At 40.9% G+C, this 27,081-nt stretch overlaps 1 protein-coding gene across 2 annotated transcripts in view; it reads left to right on the top strand.

The window, feature by feature from the left end:
• FAM117B (family with sequence similarity 117 member B) overlaps nt 1-27,081 on the top strand; it is an 86,992-nt gene that overhangs the window by 10,188 nt on the left and 49,723 nt on the right. For both annotated transcript variants that reach the window (XM_054044532.1, XM_054044533.1), the window contains exon 2: nt 25,640-25,791. In XM_054044532.1, coding sequence (XP_053900507.1) covers nt 25,640-25,791 — 152 coding nt within the window. The remainder of the gene's footprint in view (nt 1-25,639; nt 25,792-27,081) is intronic.

Here is a 27,081-nt window from a genome sequence, read left to right as displayed (position 1 = left end):
GCTTTTGGCCTTTCTCACTCCATCTCTACATGCTCTGACCTCAATAAGGTAAGTTTCCTTACTGATCCCTCCCCTCTTCCACTCTTTGTACGCTTTCTGTTTTTTCTTAATCGCCCCTTTGAGACGCTCGCTCATCCAGCTCGGTCTAAATCTCTTGCCTACTAACCATTTTCCCTTTCTCGGGATACAGGCCTCCGACAGCTCCTGCAACTTTAACTTAAAATAATCCCAGGCATCATCTGCCTTTAGATCCATAAATATGTTAGCCCAATCCACTTCCCTAACCAGTCCTCTTAATTTATTAAAATTAGCCTTTTTAAAATTGTAAACCCTAGTCTCCGATTTAATTGTGTTTAATCCTTCCATTTAGTTTAAACCGAATTAGCTCATGATCACTCGAGCCAAGGTTGTCCCCTACAACCATTTCCTCAATGAGGTCCTCATTACCAACCAAATCTAAAATGGCCTCCCCCCTCGTCGGTTCAGCTACTACTTGATGAAGGAATTCATCAGCAAGCACATCTAGGAACATCTGAGCCCTATTATTGTTACTATTGAGCCCTATTATTGTTACTAGATCACAGGTGTTTATGAACCTAATGGTTGTTTTTGATAGCCAGCCAGAGAAAGGAAAGGATCCAGGTACACTACTATCTAGATGACCTTTTAGTGAAGGCTTACTTTTTACAAGGTTGTAGCGGTCCTTATGTGCAGTGCAATGCTGGTACTGTATCTTCATGGTTTCATCATGAATTGCCAGAAGAGTTCCCTGATTTCATGTCACAAACTTCTCTTTAGGAGCATTCTTGACCCAACCTCACTCTTGTTTCACTTCTCGAAGAAAAAGTTGTGGAAATAAGCTTCTTCAGACTGCTGAGGAGCCAATTGTAAGTAAAGAGGGATTATGGTAGCACAAGTAGATTTATGGTCCCTTTGCACCATACACCACCTTCACAGCTTCGCCCAATGGGAAGATTAGAAGTTGCTCCTGCAAGTGACACGCCCAGGTTTGACAGACCAATTTGGTTACTTTCCCTCTGCCTTCTTGGTGGTAATCCTATAATTTAAATAATTATTACATTGCTTTTGAAGATTAATACATATACTTCTCTGGAAGTTGTTTGCTGCTACTTATCAGTAGTTAGATGGAGGAAGCAGTAGGTACCCAGCCAAAGGTGATAAAATTACGATTAGGGAAGCTAACGCTACCTTGATTTTTTTGAGGCCTTTAACTTTTTTCTAGTACAGTAAAAGCTTTGTTATCTGGCATGCTGTGGGAATGGGAGTGCTGGTTAATAAAAAATTCCAGTTAACTGAGTTATACTTACCAATGGAATACCAATTTTCAAAGAATTAAAATACAATAAAATGAATGAAGTATAAAATAGTGTACAGGTTCTCACCAATCCAGTAGTAATACTGCACTGCAGAGTGGTTGGTTTCTTGAAGCACTTATGTGTATACGGGTAAAATTTTCTATACAGTAAGTTATTTTATGACACTGCATATCACTACGGGCATACACCCAGATCACTAAAAACAATGTAACACTAAAACTATACTGAACATAATTTTATCTTTGATGATTCAGAAGTCACTTCAGGATCTTGCAATGCCTCTGGTCATCATTATCAACATCAATTATCACTGTAGGTGTAGGAGATTGGGCTGAATCTGTAATGACCCTATGACACACCCTGGAAGCTGCATTTTTGAATAAATCCCTGATATCAGCTTGCTTACTTGTCTTTTGCCTCTTTTGCATAGAAGTAGAGTGCAGAATGTGGAATTGCATAACCTCCTGGGCAGTATAGTAGTCCTGGTTACTAGATTGAAGATTTGTATTGGGAGGTAGAGAAATGCCGGTCAATTTCCAGTTGATTAAATGCCAGATATCACAGCTTTTACTATAGTTAAACTGCTTCAGTTACATTTGAGTAGAATGAAGAGGTTTATTGTGTCAGTTATAATTAATTGGGAACTTAAATCTTCTGTTTCAGTATAATCGTTTTTGTCTACTTGTACTGGCTATGTGGCTTAAATGTTGGCTTGCTAATCACTTATCTACTACTGAAGACTTGATGCCAATGTGTACTTAGTCTCTTGTGTGTGTTGCACAAAATACATTTTTATTAAGTTGTAATGTCCTAAAACATGAAAATTAAAAAAGAACAAGTTGGTGCCCCCTTTTTTTTTTAGTAAGGTTCAGGAAGTAAGCACTTAATCTTAGCTTAAAAGTCTGAAACTAAAGTTTCAGTAGCACTTTTTGTTGTAACAGGCAAGTATAGGGTGACCATATTTCCCTATGCTGAATGGTAACATTTCTTGTATTTAAATGGGTTCTACAGCAATCAATCAGAACTATGCAGTACAAACGTTCAAATTAACATCAAATTAACTAAGCCCCTGTTAAAAAGAAATACTAAGTAGTTGCATTATTTTAATTTACCTTCTTATCTTTAAGGCTTTAGGGCTCACATGGAGAGAGGTGACACATAGACACTCCCGTACACCTCTCTCTCAAAAGAGGGGGATGACAGACTAATCTGACCAAACCCTCGCTGATTGGCACTCTCCGCCCTCCATGCCTGGCTGGGCCCCCAGGATGGACCTGCCTCTCCTGGTACCTGGTACCATGTGTTCCCGAGGCAACACATTGGGGTGGAGTGGGGGGTGCCACGCAGGATCACATGCCTCCCCTCCCCAGATTTCTGTCAGGGTTCACGCCAGAATTTGGCCAGCAGCAGCCTTTTGGCACTGTGCGGGGGGGAAGAGACAGGAGCTGCTTTCAGCGGCAAAGGGGAGGAATGACCTGGCCAGTGTCTTTGCAGTGCCCATCTGCCCCCTCTCCCCTGTGGCTGGAAGCAGCTTGTCCCTTCCTGCCTGCACAGTGTTAAAAGGCAGCTAACACCTCCAGGCTGCTGCTGGTCATCGACATAACCCAACCACCTCCTGTCCCCTGGTTAAACCACGGGCAGGAAGGGGTTAAGCCCTAAGGATGTATTGTGCAATAGGGCCCAGGGAACCTGACTGTTGAGGCTTCAGTTAACCCAGCCAGAGAAGTGGCTCAGCACAGAAGGGTGCCTAGGGGACAGGATGGAGCAGCCCCACACTTCCTGGGGCAGGACCTGCGGTGGGGGAGGCAGAAGAGCTAAGCCCCTGCCTGGGGGGCTGCTGTGCAGTCTGCAGGGTTGGGGTGCAAAGAAGCTGGAAATTGCTTCCCCTCCCTCCCCCGCCACTCCAGAGCTTCACTGAGGGGCGGAGAGGCTTCCCCAGCGCTGTGCGGAGCTTTGGCACATGCAGGGCTTGGCTCCTCCTAGTCAGTGCCCCGGGCTGGAGTGTCTTGGGCTTTCCCAGGGCTCCAGCCCAGCCAGAGACAGGGGACAAAGGAAGGAGCCTGTTGCTCAGGCTGTTGGTGAGCTGAGCGCTCTGACCAGGGGCTGGTTCTCCGCACCGCACTGGGAGCAGAATGCGCCCCGCCGTGGGTGGGCGGGGAATATGGAGGAGCAGCGTGGCGGGGGGGAGGGGGGAAAGCAGAGGACAGTGAGAGGGGGAGCTCGTGGTGGGCAGCAGAGGTAACATTTAATTGGCTGCTGCCTGCCCCCACACACCAGCCACTGCAGCTGGCAGCACGTAGCCAGTGCCAGCCAGAAACGGGACGGGGGTGGGGCCTGAGAGCTGACAAGGGCTGCGCTGACGGACCAGCAGGGGGAGCAGCCGGCCCTGCGTGCTGCATCTTTGACCTATCCCACACCCACCCCCATTATCTGCCGTTGGACCCACCCCCCCACTCACCACTGGTGGGCAGGCTTCTGGTGAGCAGGGATCCGGCCAGCAGCAGGAACTGCCAGTACTGATGGGGAGGAGACAGAAAATACGGGACAATTTGCCCGTTTTTAAGAAAAAGTCAGGACGCTTGCAGGAGGGCTTAAAATGGGACGGCTGATCATCCTATGCAAGTAGTTTAGATTCCAAGAACCAATTAAGATAACTTAATGTTCCATTATAAATATGCCTTTTTAAAAAGTGTGTTTTCCAATTCTTGCAGTTGTGTCAGCAGCTAGGAAATGTGATACCAGTCTTTGTGATGCATTGGCTGGCAGATGTCCTAGTTTAGGGGACCCCATTATTGGAAGGGGTGGGAGGGGAGGAAATGGAAGAAAATACTTCAGTGTAAAGTAAATGTACTGAATTTCATTTTTATGGAAGAGGAATGTTGCCCTTATAAATTCTCACTGAATTGTATACACAAATAATTTGCCAGTAGTTTTTATAATAAAAAAGGACCAAATTAGAGTAGAAAGAGAAACTGAATGTGCTTGAAAAATATTAATGAAAATCACAAATTAGTACTTTCAAGATAAAAGAAAGTTGTCAGGATGCTAAGTACAAGGCAATGTATTTCTGCTTAGAGAAGTTAAATTCTTTAAAAAAATCAGGATCTTTAAAATGTGTGGTCTGAGTTTCGCTGGGGATTTTTGAAGGCAGAAGCAGTAACTTTTTTTGTCAAAATACAAGCATTTTATTAGTAATTAATAATCCTCCCCTTCAGATACAATAGAACCTCAGAATTACGAGTACCCCGGGAATGGAAATTGTTTGTAACTCTGAACAAAACATTACGGTTCTTTAAAAAAAACTGAACATTGACTTAATGCAGCTTTAATGCAGCAGAAGAAAAATGCTGCTTTAATCATCTTAATTTAAATGAAATAAGCATAGACCTTAGCTTCCTTACCTTAGAAACAGTTGCCTTACCTTTTAAATTTCTCCTTTATTTTTCTTTAGTAGTTTAACAAGGTACTGTACTTAATTTGCTTTTTTTCTCCCCCCCAGCCATCCGATTGCACACTTCCGCTTCAAACATGGTGTGTGGGGACTGGTCATTTCGTAACTTTGGTGTTTGTAACTCTGAGGTTCTACTATAGTTAAACTATTGCATATTTCAAGAATGTTCCTCAGTGCTTTCTGCAAACTTGATCCCATGTGTGAGTATGTTTGAGGCTCTGTACATAGTGGCACTGTAGGACTGAACTCTGTGGCAGCAACCCCAGATTTCACAGCAATGCTAATTTATTCTGTTGCCATGAAATATCCTCATTCCCATCCCATCTCTCCCACACAGATACCCGCAGCTATGGTTTATGGTTGAAAATACGCATTGATGTAAAACTTGTTTTCTACTGCCATTTATTTTCGTGGATTTTTAAGGCTGGAAGGGACCTTTGTGATCATCTAGTCTGACCTCCTGTATAATGCAGACCAGAGAATTTCCCCGAATTCCTATTTGAACTAGAGCATATATTTTCGAAAAACATCTGATCTTGATTTAAAAGTTACTAGTGATGGAGAATCTGCTTTACCCTTTGGGAAGTATTTTTTATGGTTAATTATTGTCACTATTAAAGAAAATTGCACCATACACCTCTACCTCGATATAACGCCGTCTTTGGGACCCAAAAAATCTTACTGTGTTATAGGTGAAACCGCGTTATATCGAACTTGCTTTGATCCACCGGCGTGCGCACAGCCCCCCCCCCCCCCCCCCCCCCCCCCGGGAGCACTGCTTTACTGCGTTCTATCTGAATTTGTGTTATATCGGGTCCCGTTATATCAAGTTATATATATCTGCTAGATTAAAGAGCCCTCTACAGTTAAACTTTTGTTCCATATAGGTGCTTATAGACGAAATTCATCACTCTATCTTCTCTTTGTTAAGCTAAGTAGATTGAGGCCCATGGTAAGGCATGTTTTCCAATCCTTCTTTCATTCTTGTGGCTCTTTTCTGAACCCTCTCCACTTTATCAACATCGTCCTTGAATTGTAGTCATCAGATCTGGATACAGTAGTCAAGTAGACATTGCCAAATACAGAGGTAATATAATATATCTCTAGACCTACTCAATATTCCCATCTATATGTTTGGGAATCATGTTAGTTCTTTTTTGCCACAGCATTGCACAGGAAGCTTGTGTTCAGCTGACTTTCTACCTAAGTCCTTTTCAGAGTAACTGCTATCCAGGATAGAGTGCCCCATTATGTAAGTAAGGCCTACGTTCTTAGATGTATAATTTTATGTATATTTGCCTGTGCCCAGCTTAGCAGGTGAACCAGATTGCTCTGTATCAGTGACCTGCCCTCTTTATTTACTATTCACCCTGTCTTGGTGTTATCTGCAAATTTTATCAGTAATGATTTTGTTTTCCTCCAAGTTATTGATGATGTTAAATAGCTTAGGGCCAAGAAACAATCCTTGCAGGATGCCAATAGAAACACACCTTCCCTCAGTGATTCCCTGTTTACAATTACATTTTGAGACCTATCGGTTGTTAGCCAGTTTTTAATCCATTTAATGTGTGCCATGTTGATGTTTGTATCATTCTAGTTTTCTTGATCAAAATATCATGCAATATATAGTCAATTGCCTTACAAAAACCCTGTATTACATCAACGCTATTACCTTTATAAACCAATCTTGTAATCTCGTCAAAAAATCAAATTTGTTTGACAGGCTCTATTTTCCATAAAACCGCATTGTTTGGCATTCACGGTTCTTGTCCTCCTTTAATTCTTTATTAACAAAGTCCCATATTAGTCATTCTGTTGTTTTTCCTGCGATCAATGTCAGGCTGACAGGCCTATAATTACTTGGGTCATCCTGTTTATTCCTTTAAATACTGGCACAACATTAACTTATTCTAGTCCTCTGGAACTTCCCCAGTGTTCCAAGACCTATTGAAAATCAGTAGTCATAGTCCAGATTGCTCCTCAGTCAGCTCTTTTAAAACTCTCAGATGCAAGTTACTGAGACCCACTGATTTATTTTTTTAAATGTCTAACTTTCATAGCTGCTCTTTTAACATCCTCCTGAATTATTACTGGGTGGAAAGTATTTCATTATCATAAGAATACATCAGGCATTTTTCCCAAATACAGAAGAAAAATATTTAAGTACTTTTGCCTTTTCTGCATTGTTATTGACAAATCTACCATTTCCATCTTGTAAATTGAGCAATACCATGGTTAGGATTCCTTTTGTTCACTATATACTGAAAAACAAACTGCTTATTGCCCTTAACGCCATATAGTTTTCTTTGTGTCCTTTTGCTTCCTTTATTAATTTTCTACAATTCTTAGTTTCTAATTTATATTCACTACTATCAACTTCCCCTTTTTTCCATTTTTTAAAAAATAGTGGTTTCGACCTTCCCTCTAAGTTAGGTGGTTGTTTTAACAACTACTGTCTCTTAGGTGTGGGGTTGTGGACTTTGGGGCATCTAGTAAAACATTCTTAAACAATTCCCAGTTATTATTCATGTTTTTCTGTTGACATTATTTCTGTCCACTGATTTGGCTCAGAATCTTCACTTTTGTGAAATTCGTTCTTTCTAAAGCACCAGTTATGTTACTCATTTGGGCTTTATTTTGTTTGCACACAAGAAATGTAAGCAAGTAAGGCAACACTAATTATTTAGCTTTGTGATCGGTTCCTCTTTATCTGCCAAGACAAGGTCTAGTATAGAATTCCCCTGTGTTGGATACAATACTCTGAGTTAAGAAACTGCCACCCATATAATTCTTAGAAATCATGAGGATGTTATGGTTCTGAGACCTCCAACCTATGTCACTCCACTGAAGTGCTCTGTGATAACACAGCTTTTTTCCCATACACATTATAGATAAGTGATTAAGGAGCTGTTCACTTTGTCTTCAAGGACGGGTGTTTGTTATGCTCTCCAGACTACTGAGCTGTGTCTAGAGGTATGTTTACACTGCAATAAAAGACCTGCAGCCCCAAGTCTCAGAGCCTGGGTCAGCTGACTTGGGCTGTGGGGCTAAAAATAGCAGTGTAGATGTTTTGGGCTCAGGCTAGAGCCTGGGCTCTCAGACCCTGTGAGGGAAGGGGTGAGTCTCAAGAGCCTGGGTTCTAGCCTGAGCCCAAATGTCTACACTACAATTTTATAGCCCCGTGAGCCTGATTCAGCTGACCTGGGCCAGTATTGGCAGTGATGTGGGTGGTCTTTTGCAATATAAACATATCCTAAATTACTTAGCTTGGAACCACCTCCTGCCTTTGTGCCCAGGGACCTTGAGAGCCTGTATCTGACTTCAACTGGTTCTCCGTGATCTCCATGCTTTCTAGCTTGTTAGTCTATGCTTTTGTCTCCACTACTTGTTTGCTGTAAGCAGGATTCAGTCTTTTGCTCTCCAAGTGCTGCTGCTGCTTGGAATAGCTAGGATTTTTCATAGTAATTAAATTAACTCCCCCTTGTGGGGAAAGTTGCAGGACAAGAGGCAACTGGAAGCAAGCCCAGCATGATAGAGAGACTGGAAAAAAAGTTGAGTACCTGGCTTCAGTGTGATACTGGATTCCTTGCCATCTTGAAAAATGCCAAATGATGTAGCCACAGAATCAGTCCTTAAAGCACTGACAGATTGAATAGGACAAGTAACAAATCTTCTTTGAGTGCTGGTACCTATGGGTATTGCACAGTGGGTATGCATTCGCTATGTGCCCCTGGAGACAGAGTTTTGAAAGCAGTGTCTGTTGGTCCGCATTTGCACCCTAGCACCCCTTGTATCTCCGACCAAGAAGTTAAAAGGCAGGGCAGACTGACCACTTCTCCAGTTCCCTTTCACAACCACACGGTTTGTGTTGGAACCTCCAGTGTCCAAAGCTTCAGCTTTATTCCTTTTTCTGTGGACATATATGTAGACATCTGTAAATAGCATTTAGAGTTTTATCGATAGTTTTTAGAGTTAGCTGTCCACTCTTTTTCAACAACTGAAGTGCAATAACAATGGACAAATGGGTATTGAACATCATCCATTCTGGCTATACAATAGCATACTTCCCTACACCCTTCAAAACTTCTTTTCTCAGCCCTTTTCGGGCGCCACTCTCACAAGAAGATTCTCAAACGAGAAGTTGAATCCCTCTTACAGTGGGGCCCAATAGGGTGAGTTCCTCTTCAGTAGAAAGGGAGGGGTTTTTACTCAACTTAATTTCTGATACCAGAAAAGAAGGCCAGTTGGAGACCAATTTTTGGTCTTTGCCATCTCAATTGTTTTGTTTGCAAAGTCAAGTTTCACATGGTCACATAGGCATCTGTAATTCTATCCTTGGAAAAAGACGCAGTTTACAGCTCTTGACATGAAGGATGCCTACTTTCACGTGGACGTTCATCCCGCTCACAGATTCTTTCTCGGATTCATACTGGACTCTGATCCCTTTCAATACAAAGGACTCCCTATTGGCATTGCTACTGCCCGTAGGGTCTTTACCAAGGTGTTCTCTGTAGTAGCAACCTATATCAAATGCTGTAGTTTCACGGTCTTCCCCTAACTTGACAATTGGCTCCTTGTTGCCAAGTCACACCAAGAGGCTTATGCATCAACTTTGACAATGCTGCAACTTCTCTTTGGGGGTCAGCATAAACACCAAAAAGTTCACCCTTACTCCTATGCAGACTAGTTTAAATTCAGTCACAGAAAGGGCTTACCTGCAAAGGGACAGGTTTCATACTATGAATGATCTCATAGACCAGATCATAAGCAGTCCTTGAGTACCTATCAAGATTTCTCACTCTCCTAGGTCATATGGCTTCCTGCATTTATGTCACACCATATGCCTGGCTCCACCTTCAGTGCTTTCAGGTGTGGCTTCAAACGGTGTACTTGCCAAACCAGCAGTCCATGAACACCATAGTGACTATTCCTGCCAAAGTGATGTGATATCCCTGCCAGGTATGCGTGGGTGTTCTCTTCTATGCCACCTCACTGGACAGCATGGCCATTACAGATGCTTCATGGCAAATCAGGGCAGAAAAGACCCACGCCGTAGACATTGTCAATTTGTCTTGGATGTACTACCCTGCTGCCTCCCACAAGGGAATTCTCCCTTAAGGGAAGAAGGCAGCACTCCAAATCAGAGACATAGATAGTTAAAATATATTGGGGGGACAGAGGATAGATTTTCAGTCAAGAGCATGCTGAGTATTGTAAACTATTCTTATGACAACCACAGATGCCCAAGGCAACCTACAACTATACCTTTCCTCTGTGGGAAAGTATAAAGCGGGATAGGTTTTTCCTGCCACACCTAAGACTTCTAAAGAATTGGGTTGTAATTTCTTCTTGCTGCTGTAGGTCACCATGCCCTAATGTCCAGATTATTGTTCACAGCTTCTTCTGAAGGTTGCCAGGCCCCGCCACCCCCACCACTTCATTCCCCTTGAAGATTGCTATTGAATGAGGAGAGGGACATCAGCTCAGATGTAGAAGAATAGGCAGGCTTTTAGAGGCCTTTTGGTCCCCAATTTTTGTCATCCCTTCCTTCCCCAAGCCACCATTTTGTAAGGCTTGAAGGTTCCTCAGTGTACACCAGTAAAAATTTATTCTGGCATCACTAACAAAGATAAATATGCCTGTTTCCTTGGTGGTCAGGGAATTGTCACTTCTAACTGGGCGGTTTTGTTGTATTGTTTTTTTAACCTTAGAGAGTGGCCCTTTCACTATACAGGCTGTTCAAAGGTAGCCAAGTCTAGACAGGCATCATCTCAGCCCTCTCCTTCGGACATGACCACTCTCAGAGCCAACAACAGAAAGAAATAAACCAAAATGAACTTGTCATCTGAATATAAGTGCCCCCTGCATGCTTTCACAAGCAATACTAATATGGGTAGGGAGTATTGCAAGGTATGGTTCCCCTCAGACTTAGACTTTGTTTTAAGTGCACTTTTTTTTTTTTTTTTTGAGGAAGAGGAGAAGTCAGGGCATGCAGACTGTCATCCTAGCTCTCCCATGATTGGGAGCAATGGAACCTATCCCGTCCCTACAGAGGAAACAAGGCATTTACTCCATATTGTTTCTAGTCCAATAAAAGTTGGCTACAGAGCATTTGTAGAACAGCTTGTATCTCAACAGATCTATGAAGAAATAAAAATTCAAGACAGATTTTCAAAGGAACGCTAGCTGCCATCAACATACAGGGCTTCATGATACATAAGTATATTTGAAAGATACTTATCCCCATCTCTCAATTCGACAGTTTCACAGATACTTCCTATACTTTGCTCTTAGAGCAAAATTCTACCAGTACAGGTACTTGCCCTGAGGTTTAGCAACAGCACTGCAAGTGTGTATGAAAGTGTCAATAGTAGCTCTCAGATTGAAAGGGCAGGAGGTATGTCTATCCCACGTTGGGCAAGCGCCTTTATCCAAGCCTCATACGGTGTTGCGGTCATAGATTGCACCCTCGAGTTAAGGGGCTGCAGAGCCACAGTTTTGTGAAAAATGGGAAGTGTCATTTAACACGATCTTTGAGTGGAGCTGGATACTGTCCTCCACAATCCAGTGGCTAATAGCAGGTACAATTACATCGCTTAGCTCCTGTGAATCTTTCCAAGACCTCTTGTGGAGTGGAGGACAGGGTCTCATAATTCCGGGATATACAATGTCAAACTGCCAAGTTTTGAAGACCCCCAATGGTAAGTCATGACGACACAGCGGAGTCTCCTGCCATTGCCATTTAAAAAAAAAAAATTTGAATTAGTGCCCTCAAGTTGTTACAACACAACAGGGTTTCACTGCCGCTCATCTAGTATCTTTGATGTACTTTGGTGCTGTACTAGCACATACCTTGTATAATCCACAAACCATTGGTTTGTGTTGATATGTCAGTTAGGAATGATGTCAAATATTTCATTAACTCTCCCAATACAAATAGAGAAGCAAAGGTACTTAATATTGCCAATACACTGTTTAAATAAATCCGCAGACAATTCACTCCCATGAGACCAATTTGGTCTCAGGTATTCCTTTATCTCTCTGATATACATATTTAAAGTTAATAAAGTATAAGCTGAAGCAGAAAAGATAATCCAGATAAGTAAGTTAGTCACAGTCACTGGGTAAGTTTTTATATGTTCAGATAGAACAGACATAACAATAGGGAAGTCAACTTGGTGTAAAACTGAACAGGTACTCAGTTCACTGCTACTTTCAGTGGTTTTTAGCTTTTGAAGTGGATGGAGTTCCTCTCACCAACCTTGAAATAGATCTGGGCTGGAATCTTGATAAAATGTTTGTCCTTCTGGCTAAGGCTAGGTAGCCTGTCAAGTAAGAATCCCAACTGTGCCCATCCTCCTTCCCCCTCCCCTAACCCCCCCCCCCCCCCCAAAAGGTCAAAACTTAATGAAGCTAATGTCATTTTTGTTTATAACTTCATTATCAGGTTCCATGCTACAAAGAGTTCAGGGTAATGCATATTTGTTTTTTAAAACTTTTTAAAATTGGTCTTAAAACAAAAAATCTGGTTTCTTTGGGATTTGTAAAACTTGCATTTGTAAAGTGTACATTTTGGGCATGCTCCTACCAGAGGACAGAATTTTGGACTATTAGAAACAAAAGATCCAAATGGTCCTCACCTAAATGTTTCTTCTACACTACACAATTGGTGAAAGATATTGACATCCAAAATAAAGGACCATATATGTATTTTTTTTTCTCATGGGGTCCATTACATTCAAGAGAACCAGAATCAAAGATTTCCCTTTTGTACCTGTATTTTTTTAATTGAAACAACTTGGATGTGGAGTATTCAAAGATCGTCAATCTTCAAAGTGTATTTTCATGTTTACAATAATTATATTTTTCTTTAAATGTTCCCTCTATTTCCCCTATCCACTGTTGTGAATTTGAAGTTTCAAGTTTGCTTTAACTTCATTGTGTGATGTCCTTATAGGGAGGAAACCTTCCCTCTTGTTTTCTCTTTCTCCGGTCCTCTTCCCCCCTTTCCCCCCAGGCTCCAGGAGATAGCTTGAATTAAGTATCAGGGGGTAGCCGTGTTAGTCTGTATCTACAAAAACAACAAGGAGTCTGGTGGCACCTTAAAGACTAGCAGATTTATTTGGGCATAAGCTTTCGTGGGTAAAAACCTCATTTCTTCAGTTGCATCTGAAGAAGTGAGGTTTTTACTCACGAAAGCTTATGCCCAAATAAATCTGTTAGTCTTTAAGATGCCACCAGACTCCTTGTTGAGCTTGAATTAGACTCCCTATGGGAGTCATTGTTCATTCTCTTATGAAAGAATTCATGAAATACCCATCATTTGCAGTGATGGATCTAAATTATAGAACTTTTAAAGTACTTTCACTTAAAAATTATTTTAGGGATTTGAAGTTTGTTACTCTAGCTTTGTTCTGTTAAGTTACAGTTATGTTAGGCTCCTTGCTGCCTCAAAATCTGTATGTACAGGTAATGAAAGAGAGTACTTGCTTTTCTCTATAGGCCTACACAACATCCTGTGTGCTCTATTGATACTTTTTTTTTTTTTTTTGCTTTTCTTAATTGAAAATTAGTTGCAGGAACACTTTGTTGAAAAATAGATTTAGTTGTGGGAGGTGGAAGGGTTGATAATTAGGCTAATTAAAACAGACCTAATACTCTTCTGTTCGTTGAAACAGCTCTATTGTTTTTCATCAGCGCAGCTGTTGTAATTGTTGTCTTGATGGAAGTGGATCTCTTATTATGTAGGTCACATCAAGGGAAACTAGCAGATGAGCACTTGGTGCAAGTAATATAGCATGAGAAACTGTAGAGGAAAATACTACAATGAGAACACCATGAATAGTTGACTGAAATGGAAATTTACATTTTGAAACGAGCAGAGGGGTTAAATGGTTAAATGACCAAAGAGAGTGCTTTTTTTTACCTTGTGCTATAATGTTAAATGTAACTGACCAGTTTGATAGTACTGAGAGCCAGGTTGAATGAACTACTACTACATGTTTTCTTTGAGAATCCCCTAAGGCAGCGGTTCTCAACCAGGGCTCTGGGGCCCACTCGGGGGAGGGGGAGAAGCAGGTTTCAGGAAGTCCACCAAGCAGGGCCAGCAATAGAGTTGCTGGGGTCCAGAGCAGAAAGCTACTACATGGGGCTGAAGGCAGGGGCCCTGAGCCCTGCCATTCAGGGCTGAAGCCAAAGCCTGAATAATGTAGCTTCTCTGGGGCCCCTGTGGCATGAGGCCCCAGGCAATTTCCCTGCAACACCGCCCTTGGCTTTTCTGTGCAGAAAATCAGTTATTGGGGCACAGGTGGGCCAGGGAGTTTCTATAGTATGTTGGGCGGGGGGAAGGAGGAGGGGCTCAGAAAGAAAAAGTTTGAGAACCCTTGACTTTATTTAGGCTGGAATGCAGAAAGTGATTCAGATTGGCCCTTTCAGCAGTGATGCTGCTGCGTGGGATGGTAGTGTGAGGAGTGTTGGGGCCAAATATGCCAGCAATTTATTTTTTATTTTATTTATTGGTCCACCCTGGCCCCAACATGGAGCAGCTTAGTGACACCATGGAGACTCGTGCAGTGGTTAAGCCTTGCTGGATACAAATCTTGTCAAAATGGTGGTTGGCATACGTGTATGCTGTTGGCAGCAATTTTGTGTGTGATCCTGAGGAGTCTGACAAGGCTGCTAGTCTGACCATGTGTTAACATGCCAATTCCCTGTAGTATGTGATGTGGAGAGTACTGGAAAGAACCTTTTTGATGATTCAGCTTCTCTTCTACAGAATACAGACCCAGCAAAACAATGTAGTGTGGTACATAGTAATATTTAGTGAATTTATTTGATATAGAAAAAGCCTCTTCAAACCCTTACATCCATGTGGGATATTTTTTTTTAGATTTTAGTTTTAAGGCAATTTGTCTTTGGGACATATTCAGGACAGACCTTCTCTAGGTTTTATTGAATGTCATTAAGAATAAGCCACTGGTGGAGTTGGAGGTTCCTGAACTGATCTGTGGACCATAGTTAGAAGGCTAATCACATGAAGCTAGTTTTCATTTTCGATTGCTAAATTATAGCATTTTTAGCTGGGTGGGTGTTGGTTTTTTTATTTTATTTTATTTTATTTTATTTTATTTTAGTGCAAACACTCTCCTGATATTTTCCATGCAAGCAATTGTTGCTGTAGTAACAATAGAATGTTATCTGATTGTCTCATGGACTGCCTCTCCTCCCAACTGCAATGTTCCTATTAAAATGTGGTCTACGCTACAGAAAACTTTGAGGACCTCAGCTGTCATAGCTGATAGGATATTTCTGATTTTAAACAATTGATCATACGTTTTCTTGTTTACTCAACAAAATGAAGAGCTTCAGAATAGCATAGGATATGTTTTGTAGCAATTTACTTAAGTCAAACTGACAGTTTTGGCACATGACTGCATGTTGCTGGAAGTTGTATGGATTTTTTTTTCTCAAGTATTGGAAGGCTTTTATTCAGTAATCAGCTTGTAAACAATTCATAGTATATTTCTTCCCCTATCAGTAAAAGTTTGCCATACCAATTTTCTAATTCTCAGCATTTGAAAATATATATTTGACAAGTTTTAAAACTCTAAAATTCATAAAACTAAAAAGCAAAACTATTTTGTTATTCTGAAGATTCTTTTATATTGCTGTTCTCCAGTAAGGACCGTGTTTAACTTGGCCATGTTAGGCATCTGTAGAATTACTGTTTTTTTGGGTTTTTTTTTTTTTTTTTTTTCATTTATTAAATGTAACTCTCTAACATGGTACACTTAATGTATTTTTGTTTGTGCCCAAGTTCAAGTTGCCACATACAACAAAAGTTGTTGGAATTTCTTGAGAATTAAGTGCTTATTCTTGCAACATTAATTTTGCATTAACACTTTTTTGCATTTAATACTAAGTACACATGTGTATGTGAAACAACAGAACATTATAAAAGTATATAATTCTCTACTGAGTAAGAATTCATTTGAAAACATTACAGGTTACTGAGTGAGGTTATGGAATCCCGGCCATTGGGGGTTTTTTAAGAACAGGATAGACAAAAATCTGTCATGGATAGACTAGGTGTACTTAATCCTGCTTCAATTTGGAGGGATGGGACTAGCTGACCTCTTGAGGTCCCTTCCAGCCATAGATTTCTATGATTCTGTTGTTGTTTACTTGGGAAGTCTTGTACAAAAGATTGGAAAACTTGGTCCCTGGCACTAAAGAGATTATATTTTGAAAACTAGAGCTCAGACAAGAACACATTGAGAGACCAGATGATAGTTCAAAGTTAACTTTTTTTTTTTAAAACAATTTTGGGTGGCCTGTTTTAAAAGGGATTAATGTTTGTAGGCTCCACAAGTGGATTTTGGAGAGGAATTTGAAGTAAGAGGGTGTGTGCCTGTCACTGTAGGATGGGGTGGTTTATTCTTGGTAGTACATAAAGTACAGTGCACCAAGAAAAATCATATTTGACTATGTAGTTTTGTGAGAATTTTTAAATTGTGGTTGTGGAACTGAAACAGCCAGCTGTGGAATTCAGAAATAATGATGGTCAGTTTTTCTCTTTGTGTTTAAAAAAATAAATAAATTCAGGTACTGCTGTTATTAATAAACCACTCTTTTTCTTGTCATCAGACCTCTTCCTAGAAATACTTTTAGTATATAATGTGTGTATTAATAACAAATATAATGAAGCTAATGTGTTTATTTCAATGCTATATTTTAATATAAATTTCAAAGTAGTCTTTTCAAAAGTATTGCAAGTATAGCTGTGCTTATAAGGCTTCTCTCACCTTTCCTACTTAAAAGAATTTCAGATTTAAATGTCGGTGTCCAAGTTTACACTGGTATTTGTTTGCACATTTTTTAGTGTTGACTTTAATCAGCCACTGTCCTGGCTAAATGCATAGTCCCAGAAGTGACAACTCCCACTCTCCATATAAGTTTTTAGAGACACTGTCAGCTGCAACACTGTTAGATGCTTGAAAATAAGGCTCTTTTCACTAATATCCCCCCTCACTCATTTTTAACAGACTGACTTGCTACTATGTTGCCTTTAAGGGTATGTCTAAACAGCAGTTAGGAGGGGCAGTTGCAAGGTGTGTAGGCATATCTGAACTAGCTTTGATTTGATCTAGCTTGCTGAAAAAGCAGTGTAGCCATGACAGCACAAGTGGTAGTACGGGCTACCCATCCAAGAACAATCTTGGCTGCTACCTTAGGTATGTATTTGGGTGGCTAGCATATACCGCTGCCCAAGCTGTTGAGCTACACTGTTAATTTTAGCAAGGTAGTTCAGTTAAAATTAGCTCAGGTAGGCCTACATGTGCTGTGTCAATTGCAATGTATACAACACCCTAAAAGTGTAGATTTTAGGGTTTGTCCTCTGCCCAGCAACTTAGGCCAATATTCGTCAATAACTTTACAGTTGCACATAAATTTGTATGAGGAATATTGCTGGTAATATGGCTACCTTTTTCATATATATCACTTTTATCTTGGTACAGTCAGGAGGAATATAGGCCTCTGCATAGCTCCATTTCTGCCTCCATCTTTTCTCTTCTCCTGTTGCTCCTCTCCTTGTCCCGTGTTCTAGCCATTCACCTTGCCCCTTTGCGTTCTCTTTTATAGATAGGCTTAATGTGGGAATTACTAGACAAAATTTTAAGGCCTTTGTTACACAGAGTCAACTCAATGATGTAGGCTGACCTTTCCACTTTAACCTTGTGTTTTCTTACATGCTGCAGCCTAACTTGGAACAACCTTCTTCTTTCTGTCTTGAAGGCATCTTCACTTTCCTTCATATCCCTCCTCAAAATTCCCTATTTTTGCCTTGCTTTCTATCAACTTCAGTTCATGTGCTACTTTTTTTTTTCATTTCCACAGTCACAAATTGCTATTTAAAAATACAGAATTGGTCTGAATCACTCACTGTACAACTTCAGTTATTTTTGATTTAACCCATATTCCTCTTTCCTGTGTTACTTTCATGTTCTACATTAGTCTAATTTAAATCTTCTGGCTCTTTGGGGTTGGGATTCTTTTTTTTTTTTTTGGTCTCTAGAAAGCTGTTGGAAGCTGTCTCTACACAAATATTTTAAATTAGGGCTGTCGAGATTTAAAAAAAATTAATCTCTATTAATCACGATTATTCGCGCTGTTAAACAACAATAGAACACCATTTATTTTAAATATTTTTGGATGTTGACTATATTTTCAAATATATTAATTTCAATTACAACATAGAATACAAAGTGTACAGTGCTCACTTTATTTTTTATTACAAATATTTGCACTGTAAAAAACAAAAAAATTGTATTTTTCAGTTCACCTCATACAAGTACTGTAGTGCAATCTTTTTATCATGAAAGTTGAACTTACAAATGTAAAATTATGTACCAAAAAAACTGCATTCAGAAATAAAACAATGTAAAACTTTAGAGCCTACAAGTTCTCAGTCCTATTTCTTGGGCAGCCAATCACTCAGACAAACAAGGTTGGCTACAAAATGCTGTCTGCTTCTTGTTTACAATGTTGCCCAAAAGTGAGAACAGGCGTTCGCATGGCACTGTTGTAGCTGGCGTCACAAGGTTTTTACGTGCCAGATGCGCTAAAGATTCATATGTCCCTTCATGCTTCAACCTCCATTCCAGAGGACATGCTTCCATGCTGATGATGGGTTCTGCTTGATAACGGTCCAAAGCAGTGCGGACTGACGCATGTTCATTTTCATCATTTGAGTCAGATGCCACCAGCAGAAGGTTGATTTTCTTTTTTTGTGTTCGGGTTCTCTAGTTTCCGCATTAGAGTGTTGCTCTTTTAATGACAGGTTTCAGAGTAGCAGCCGTGTTAGTCTGTATCCGCAAAAAGAACAGGCATACTTGTGGCACCTTAAAGACTAACAAATTTATTAGAGCATAAGCTTTCGTGGACTACAGCCCACTTCTTTGGATGCTGCTCTAATAAATTTGTTAGTCTCTAAGGTGCCACAAGTACTCCTGTTCTTTTTGCTCTTTTAAGACTTCTAAAAGCATGCTCCACACCTTGTCCCTCTCAGATTTTGGACGGCACTTGAGATTCTTAAACCTTGGTTCTAGTGTTGTAGCTATCTTTAGAAATCTCACATTGGTACCTTCTTTGCATTTTGTCAAATCTGCTGTGAAAGTGTTCTTAAAACGAACATGTACTGGGTCATCATCCGAGATGGCTATAACATGAAATATATGCAGAATGCGGGTAAAACAGAGCAGGAGACATGCAATTCTCTTCCCAAGGAGTACAGTCAGAAATTTAATTGACGCGTTATTTTTTTTTAATGAGCATCATCAGCATGGAAGCATGTCCTCTGGAATGGTGGCCGAAGCATGAAGGGGCATACGAATGTTTAGTATATATGGCATGTAAATACCTTGGAACACCGGCTACAAAAGTGGCATGCGAACGCCTGTTCTCACTTTCAGGTGACATTGTAAATAAGAAGTAGGCAGCAGTATCTCCCATCAGGGTAAACAAACTTGTTTGTCTTAGCGATTGGCCGAACAAGAAGTAGGACTGAGTGGACTTGTAGGCTCTGAAGTTTTACATTTTGTTTTTTTGTGCAGTTATGTAACCAAAAAAAATCTGCATTCGAAAATTACACTTTCACGATAAAGAGATTGCACTTCAATACTTGCATGAGGTGAATTGAAAAATACTATTTCATTTATCATTTTTACACTGCATATATTTGTAATAAAAATAATATAAAATGAGCACTATTCTGTGTTATAATTGAAATCAATATTGATAATGTAGAAAAACATCCAAAAATATTTAATAAATTTCAATTGGTATTCTATTGTTGTAAGTGCAATTAATCGTGATTAATTTTTTTTAGTTAATCACGTGAGTTAACTGTGATTAATTGAAAGCTCTACTTAAAATAAATATTAACCAGTTTGAAAAGAAAATATCTTGGTAAATTTCATGCAAACTGTATATGATGGCAGACCATTCTGGATGTAATATAGAAGGAGAAAAGGTTACTTTTCAAAAATTCTTTTTGAAATGTAATTCAACACTTTGTTTCTCAAATTAGACTAACAAAATTGATTATCATATATGTCCCTTTCCAGATTTCTTCTGTACCATACCTTGGGTGATACCAAATTTGAGTAACTGATGAATCCTTTCAATTTATGTATTGTGTCCTTAAGAGAAAAGTAGGAGAGAGAAATAAATTGTCATCGGACTTCTTTTTGTTTATAATTAAAAAAAAAAAAGGAAATAAACCTTAAAGGGGGAGGGAATGCTTGTGCAAATACTTGAAATCTGCTCTCAAATCTATGCTGCTAAATTTTGATTCTCTACTTCATTCACAGAATAAAGACACTAAATTAGCAACACATTGTCGTGCACTCAGGTTATTTCTTTCAAGGTTTCCAACAAGCTTTTCTGATGTAAATCTCCCTGCGTAACTTCTACAGACTATTTGGTCCATTTTGAGCATACTTTTGAACTATAGCTCTTAATATGTATCAAGTCACAAATAAAGGTGTTATGGCTAAGGCTACATTTTAGTCACGGGTATTTTTTTAGTAAAAGTCATGGACAGGTTATGGGCCGTAAACAAAAATTCATGGGCCTGTGACTTGTCCATGACTTTTACTAAAAATACCCGCTGTTACTAAAACTTGGAGGGTTGGGGAAGGGGGCGGTCCGGGGGCTCTGCAGGTGCTGGAGGTGGTGGAGGACCCCTGCTGGTACTGAGGGAGGGGGTGGGGCGGACTGCGCCAAGTGGCCTGGGAACCCCACTGGTACTGGGTGAGGGAGGGTTGGCGGGGCTGGCAGGGGCTCCCCACCTGGCTCCGCATCCCTGCAGCTCCTAGGCGGCGGAGGGCAGGGGCTCCTCCACTGCTCCCGCCACAAGTGCCGGCTGCCGCAGTTTCCATCGGCCAGGAACTGCAGCCAATGGGCGCTGCAGGGGTGGGGCCTACGGGCAGCGCGGAGACCCCCTCTGCCGCCTAGAAGCTGCAGGGAGGCCGCTCACCCCCTGCACTCACCAAACTGCGGCTCCTTGCCCTGAGCCCCCTCCCACACACCCAAACTGCTGATGATGGCCAGGGGGCTGCTGCAGAGGTCACGGAAAGTCACAGAATCTGTGACCTCCGTGACAGACTCATAGCCTTAGTTATGGCATTTTCAGTTTTGAAGTGCCATGTTTTTGAGATGTAAAACATACATGCAGGCCACTTAAAGCTTTTGAAGATTATATGGTATTTCCCTCAAGAGTAATAAAACTTCCAGGTATATAGCGCACCTCATCTGAGAATCTCAAAATATTTTAGCAACATTAAGCTTTTCAATAGCTTTGTGAGATGGATAACTGCTGTATTTAATTTTACAGATGGGTAAGGTGAGATTAAGTGACTTGGTCAAGGCAACACAGTAGGTCCATGGCCAACTGGGATTACAACCCAAGAGTCCTGATTGCTAATGTTGTCTGTCCTTACTCATATATGTCACACTTTCCTTTCTCATAAAGTCCTGCCACTTCAGCTCTGCAGAAATCCAGTCCAATTTTCAGTTAGCGTACTTACTGTTTATCTGAATTCCTCTTTAAACTTTAGTTCAGCAGTTCCTGTTCTAAACTGAATGTTATTTGCAGCCAGGCAGCTGGTGCATTCCATTCCAGAGGTGGCTGCATTTCAGGCAAAGGAATTCCTTAGTATTCATGGTTTATAATGAGCTTAGAAATCCTTCATGATATATATATAATTGTAACATTGTTATAATGGTTTTTGTATTCCAGTAAAAGCTAGTAACCCCATCATGCTAAAAGGTACTTGCACTGTATTTAAATTGATAAACTATGCACTAAACAGTACAAGATATTTGCATAGATGTAAACATAGAAAGCAGAAGCTTACATAAATTACTAATCAGATGTCTGTAGGACTGCATAACTAACTAGACATATTTTTTCTTCTAAAAAGCAGCAAAGTGGACACAGATCCTTTCATATATGTACTGTGTAAATGCTGCCTTCCAGAGAGCTATTGAAAACTTGTTTAATTTTCCTCTTCCTAGACCCTTTTTATCTAAAATAGATAGGGCTTTTTTTATATACGCTCTTGAAAAAATGTACAAAAAACCTGTCTAAAGGACAACTCCTAAGTAGTTTCTTGTTCTTTTTCAATGCCCTCTGTGCATTTACATTTGTAGTGGTACACCTTATATCAAGCTGCAAAAGTACTTTGAAAAGTTGTGGCTGTTGGTTGAGGGGAGGTGGTGCCATAAGCATTTCTTGTGTAAAGGTGATGGCATCACTCTCTTCTGAATAAGGGAATACATCCCTAACAGCCTAAGTTACTTTGCCACCTCTGAGAGCAAGCGGCATTTGCCTTCATGTCCTGTGGACTAGAGCTTCCCTCAACCTATCTTAAATCCTTATTATAAATAGCTAGTTTAGAGTAGTGTAGGTTATCTTAGTATAAATATCCCTTTCCTTTCCTTGCGAGCCTTTGCCCCTTACCAGGACTGTCAGGCCTGAGGTTTGTAAAGGCTTCAAGAGGTGTGCCTCTTACCTGGCTATCATACTGGAGATCTGGTGCCTTTTCTATTTCCGGGCTTGTTTACACTACCTGCTGGTTTGGCGGGCAGCGATCAATCCGGGGGGAGGAGGGGTCGCTTTATCACGTCTAGTATAGATAAATCGAACGTTAAGCACTCTCCCGTTGACTCCGGTACTCCATCAGAATGAGGAGCACAAGTGGAGTCGATGGGAGAGCATCAGCTGTTGACTTACTGTAGTGAAGACACCGCGGTAAGTAGATGTAAGTAAATTTACTTCAGCAATGCTATTCACGTAGCTGAAGTTGCGTATCTTAGATCGACTCCGCGTGGTAGTGTAGACAAGCCCTTAGTGAGACCCACTTAATAACCCATATACAGTTTGCCACACTTTCATGCTCTGCACCAAAAGGGAGAGACATTTGAGGCTCCGGGCTCACCTGGCTTCTTGATGCTACTACCTGATATCTTATTGGGCTTATTGATGGGACATCCGTCACCATCTCCCCTCCCTTCAGATCTCATTTCTCCTGCAGCTCCAGGTGCATGATTACTTCAGATAACTGGGTGCTAGACACTATCCAGGACAGATACTCAGTTCAGTTTTGCACCAGATTACCTCACCATCCTCCCACTCTTTCCCTCTTCAGGGACCCATTTCAAGAGAGTGTCGTAATGGAGGAAGTGGATTCACTCCTCAGGAAATGAGCCATGGGGGGATTCAACGGGAATACAGAAGGAAAAGAGATTCTCCCCCCCCCCCCCCCCAAATTCCTTGAATCCCAATTAGAGGAACAGTCTGAGGGCCAACTGGACCTTAGAAACCCCAACAAGTACATAAGAATATTAAAGTTCAGGATGACCACTATCGAGGATGTTATCCATTCCTTAACCAAGGGAAATTGGTATGTAGTTCTCAGCTTAAAGGACACCTGTCTTCACTTAGCAAACAGTCACCTCAAGTATCTGGTTCTGTGTCCTAAAACTTGTTTTAACAAAACCGATAGGTGTGGGAGGCCTTCCCTAGGAGTCTCTTGCTCAAGCATTTATTTATCAAAATAATAATATATTTCAAGCATTTATTTATCAAAATTGCCTTCTGGATAGCAATTCACTCTATTAGGAGGGTGAGTGAGCTTAGTGCTTTGGTGGCCACTCCACCTTATAATGTGGTCCTCAAAGACAAAGTTACCATGAGACCCCATCCTGGTTTTATGGCCTAAGGTGCTCTCATATTCCCACTGGTCTCTATGTATTTCCCTCCTTTTATTTTCCCCCAGATCTTATTCGCAGCCAGAGGAAACTCCTGTCCGTGACATACAGGAGGGACAATCAAAATCAGCCTGGCAGAACGTGCATGAGAACTGTCTCTGGACAGATGAGCAATTGATCAAAATCCCATTCTCTGATCTCTTGGGGCCAAATCCTGTTCCCATTGAAATAAAAAAAAGTTTTGCTATTGAGTTCAATGGGAACAGGCTTTGACATTTGGAGAGGAAAGAACAAAACCACTCAAGCAAGGGCTATGTTGCTTATACCACAGGTATCAAAGGCTGCTGACTCATGTGAGAAAGTCAGCAGACATCTGATCTTTGTCCATTGCAAGGGAGAAATCAGCAATCAATGAGGCTAGAACAGTCTTTGTACTATATCCAACTCATAAGTCCATCTGCAAAGGATCAAGGAAATATGAAGGCTCCAGATTACCTTAAAGTCCTCAGTCCCTTGGTTAGAATGCTCCCGTCAGTATATGTTCGTAGTCCAGAGGCTGGAGCGGGAATCCAAACCACTATTTAAACACCTTCCGTCCGTCCCACCCCTCCCCTCTTGAGGACTCCTGACCAACTTAACAGCAGAATACATATGCTAACAAACTTAAACAAAGCCTTTGTTTAAGTTTGTTAGCATATGTATTGTGCTGTTAAACCCATATAAAGAATGAATGCCCTCCCTAGCCGCATTCTGCTCTTTTAAGGAGCAGAATGCAGCTCCACCCCCCTCCAGAGGGGGGGCTAGCCTCCCCAAGTGTTTCCGGTACCCCCTACTCGCTAAAAATCTCTTGCCGGTACTGCATATTGGAGTGTACCACTTTACTTGCACTCCTGAGTATTCCTCTCCCGCCATCCACCTGATGGCTTGCTAATCTCCCACAAGTAGGTATGCACAGAGGCCATCCAAGAAGAAAAAGGTTACTTATCAGTAACTACTGTTCTTTGGGAACTGCCTCTGTGTAGTCACACTATCCACACACCTACCCCCTACTTAGGATTTATATGTAACATCAGGTTTCTGTCCTTGGAGAGAAGGAACTGAGGTGTTTGGGGGTACACCCCTTTTTATAGAGTAGGGTGAGGACTTCACTTATGCATCAGAATGCTGATGTACACACACATCCTTCCTGTACTGCTTTTCAATGCTGTTTCACAACTTGACTCTGAATTCCACAAGTCTGAATGCACAGTGGTGCCTCTCTAAGAACAAGCTATTGGTAACCTGTTTTTCTGAGACATTTATTTTCAGTATGGAGGACAAGCATTCCATGCATCATTTTAAAACCATATTATAGGTAGATCACATTTTGAGTCTAAATTACTTGTTCTTTCAATATTAGGAAAACAAATCTAAATATTTTGCATACTGAAATGTCTAGTAGCTAAACTATTAACTCTTTATCTTTACATCTGTGAAGTGTCTCATTCTGAACTCTGATCATGTGTGTGTGGTTTTGTTTTGTTTTGTTTGGCTAGGTTACCATACGCATAGTCCAAAGTCATAAGCAGTCTCCTTCATAACTGTCCATCAGGATGGCTGTTTTCTGCTTAGTAGTATAAGTTTTGTTGATCATTGTGGAAATAAACTATGCAGTAGTTGGCATATGGATCAACAGCCTGGGCTTTAAAAATAAATCCTATATTAAATTAGGCATAAATTTTGGTAGTACTTAAGTCACAGCAAAAAAAAAACAATAAAAAAAAACGCCCTAATAATATTGGTAATTACTTTGTTCTGTGCTTTTCTAGGAAAACTCTGAAAACACATTTCATGAGAGCAATGTAATCATGGGGCAAATGTTAAAAGAACAACAACAAAAAGGAAATTTTGAGCTTAATTTCCAAGTGGTCTCTCATAGCTCCTATGGTATTACATTTTGTGTGTGTGCACTCTGTACTGAATACATAACAATTCTATTTCCGGTATGGCTAATTGAAAATTTGCTTTATTGAATTTTACTTGTTCTTGATACACACGATTTGCTTGTGAAATCTTATTATTATTTTTATTTTTCTAGTTGACAAATCACGACCGCCTTCATCAAGCCCTTCCAGTATAATTCGCCGCACTTCCTCACTGGATACACTTGCTGCTCCCTACCTCGCTGGACAATGGCCTCGTGATAATCATGGACAGGCTGCTCCCTGTATGAGGGACAAAGCCACGCAGGTAAGACAGTTTTGTTAGGTGGTGTATTTCAGTGTAAGAGACTGCTTTTTTTTTTTTTTCTGTATACATTCATCTTCCAAGCTCACTTCTTTGGAATTTTCCTTCCCTTCCCAAATTCCTGGAGAGAGTTTGTTTTTCTATTTATTCCCAAATTCTTTGCACCCTTGCACGCTTGTGGCCCCCACCCCCGTTATATCCGAATTTGCGTTATATTGGGATAGAGATGCATGTTTGCATATGCCTTCCCCCAAGAAATTTTCTGGGAAACCCACCTAACTTTGTCACATAAATTCATTCTTATCTGGCACATAGCTTCATGTAGTCTTTTGAAGCTCATGACACTTCCCAGGATTTATATTGGTCATGTCTCCTCCTATAGAAATTACATACAATTCCACAAGTCATGAACTTTGCATCTTAATACAATGGACTCCAAACCTACTAAAACTTCAATCAGTAAGGTTTATCAAGTATGTTGCAGGAAATGGCTGCATCTGTCACAATAGCCTCTTTCTGTATTCAGGACAGGATTTGAATAGTATACAGTAAATAATGCCTAGGCCACATATTGAACAATAAAGATGAAACAAGCTGTTGAATAGTTGGTCATTCAGTAAGCACCGTCCATTCTGTGCACTGAATGAGGTAGATGACCTGTGGGAAAAATATGTGATCATGTAATTTAAAGACAGTATCATAATGCATACACACCAGGAGGTTGAATTAAAGTTGCCCAGGCAACTTAATTCTAGTATTTCCTAACTTTTGTATGCTTGACTATAGATGTTTGTGTGATATTGCAATTATTAATTGTGCAGTATTGCTTATATACCAGAATGTTTGCTTGTGGCATGTCTACACTACAAACTTAAGTCGATGTAATGTTAGATTGACTTACAGCCACCACAGTAATTACTACAGTGGTTCATGTCCATGCTGGCCTCCTTCTGTTGGTGGTGCGCATCCACTGATTTAAGAGGGGCAGTGTAGGGAACTGAGAGAGCCTGGGCTCTCAGCTCTGTGTGCAGCTCCCTGCTGGGAGCCTCCCCGTCCCCCCCAGACTCCCTGCTGGGAGCATGGCTTCCCCCGTGGCTTCTGTGGGGAGCTATATGCCCAGAGCCTCAGCTCACGGTGAGGAGTCCAGAGCCTGGACAGGACCCCAGCTTGGGGCAGGGAGCCCCCCACCTGCCCCAGGCTGACAGCCCTGGCTGTGACCCAGGCTCTCTTGTCAATTTCCTGACTCTAGCACAGAGCCGTGAAATTGATAAAATGAGAGCCAATAGTTGATAT

This window comes from Malaclemys terrapin, chromosome 11 (genome assembly GCF_027887155.1).
Source record: "Malaclemys terrapin pileata isolate rMalTer1 chromosome 11, rMalTer1.hap1, whole genome shotgun sequence".
In the NCBI taxonomy this organism is placed as follows: Eukaryota; Metazoa; Chordata; order Testudines; family Emydidae; genus Malaclemys; species Malaclemys terrapin.
This window is presented reverse-complemented; position numbering and strand designations above follow the sequence as displayed.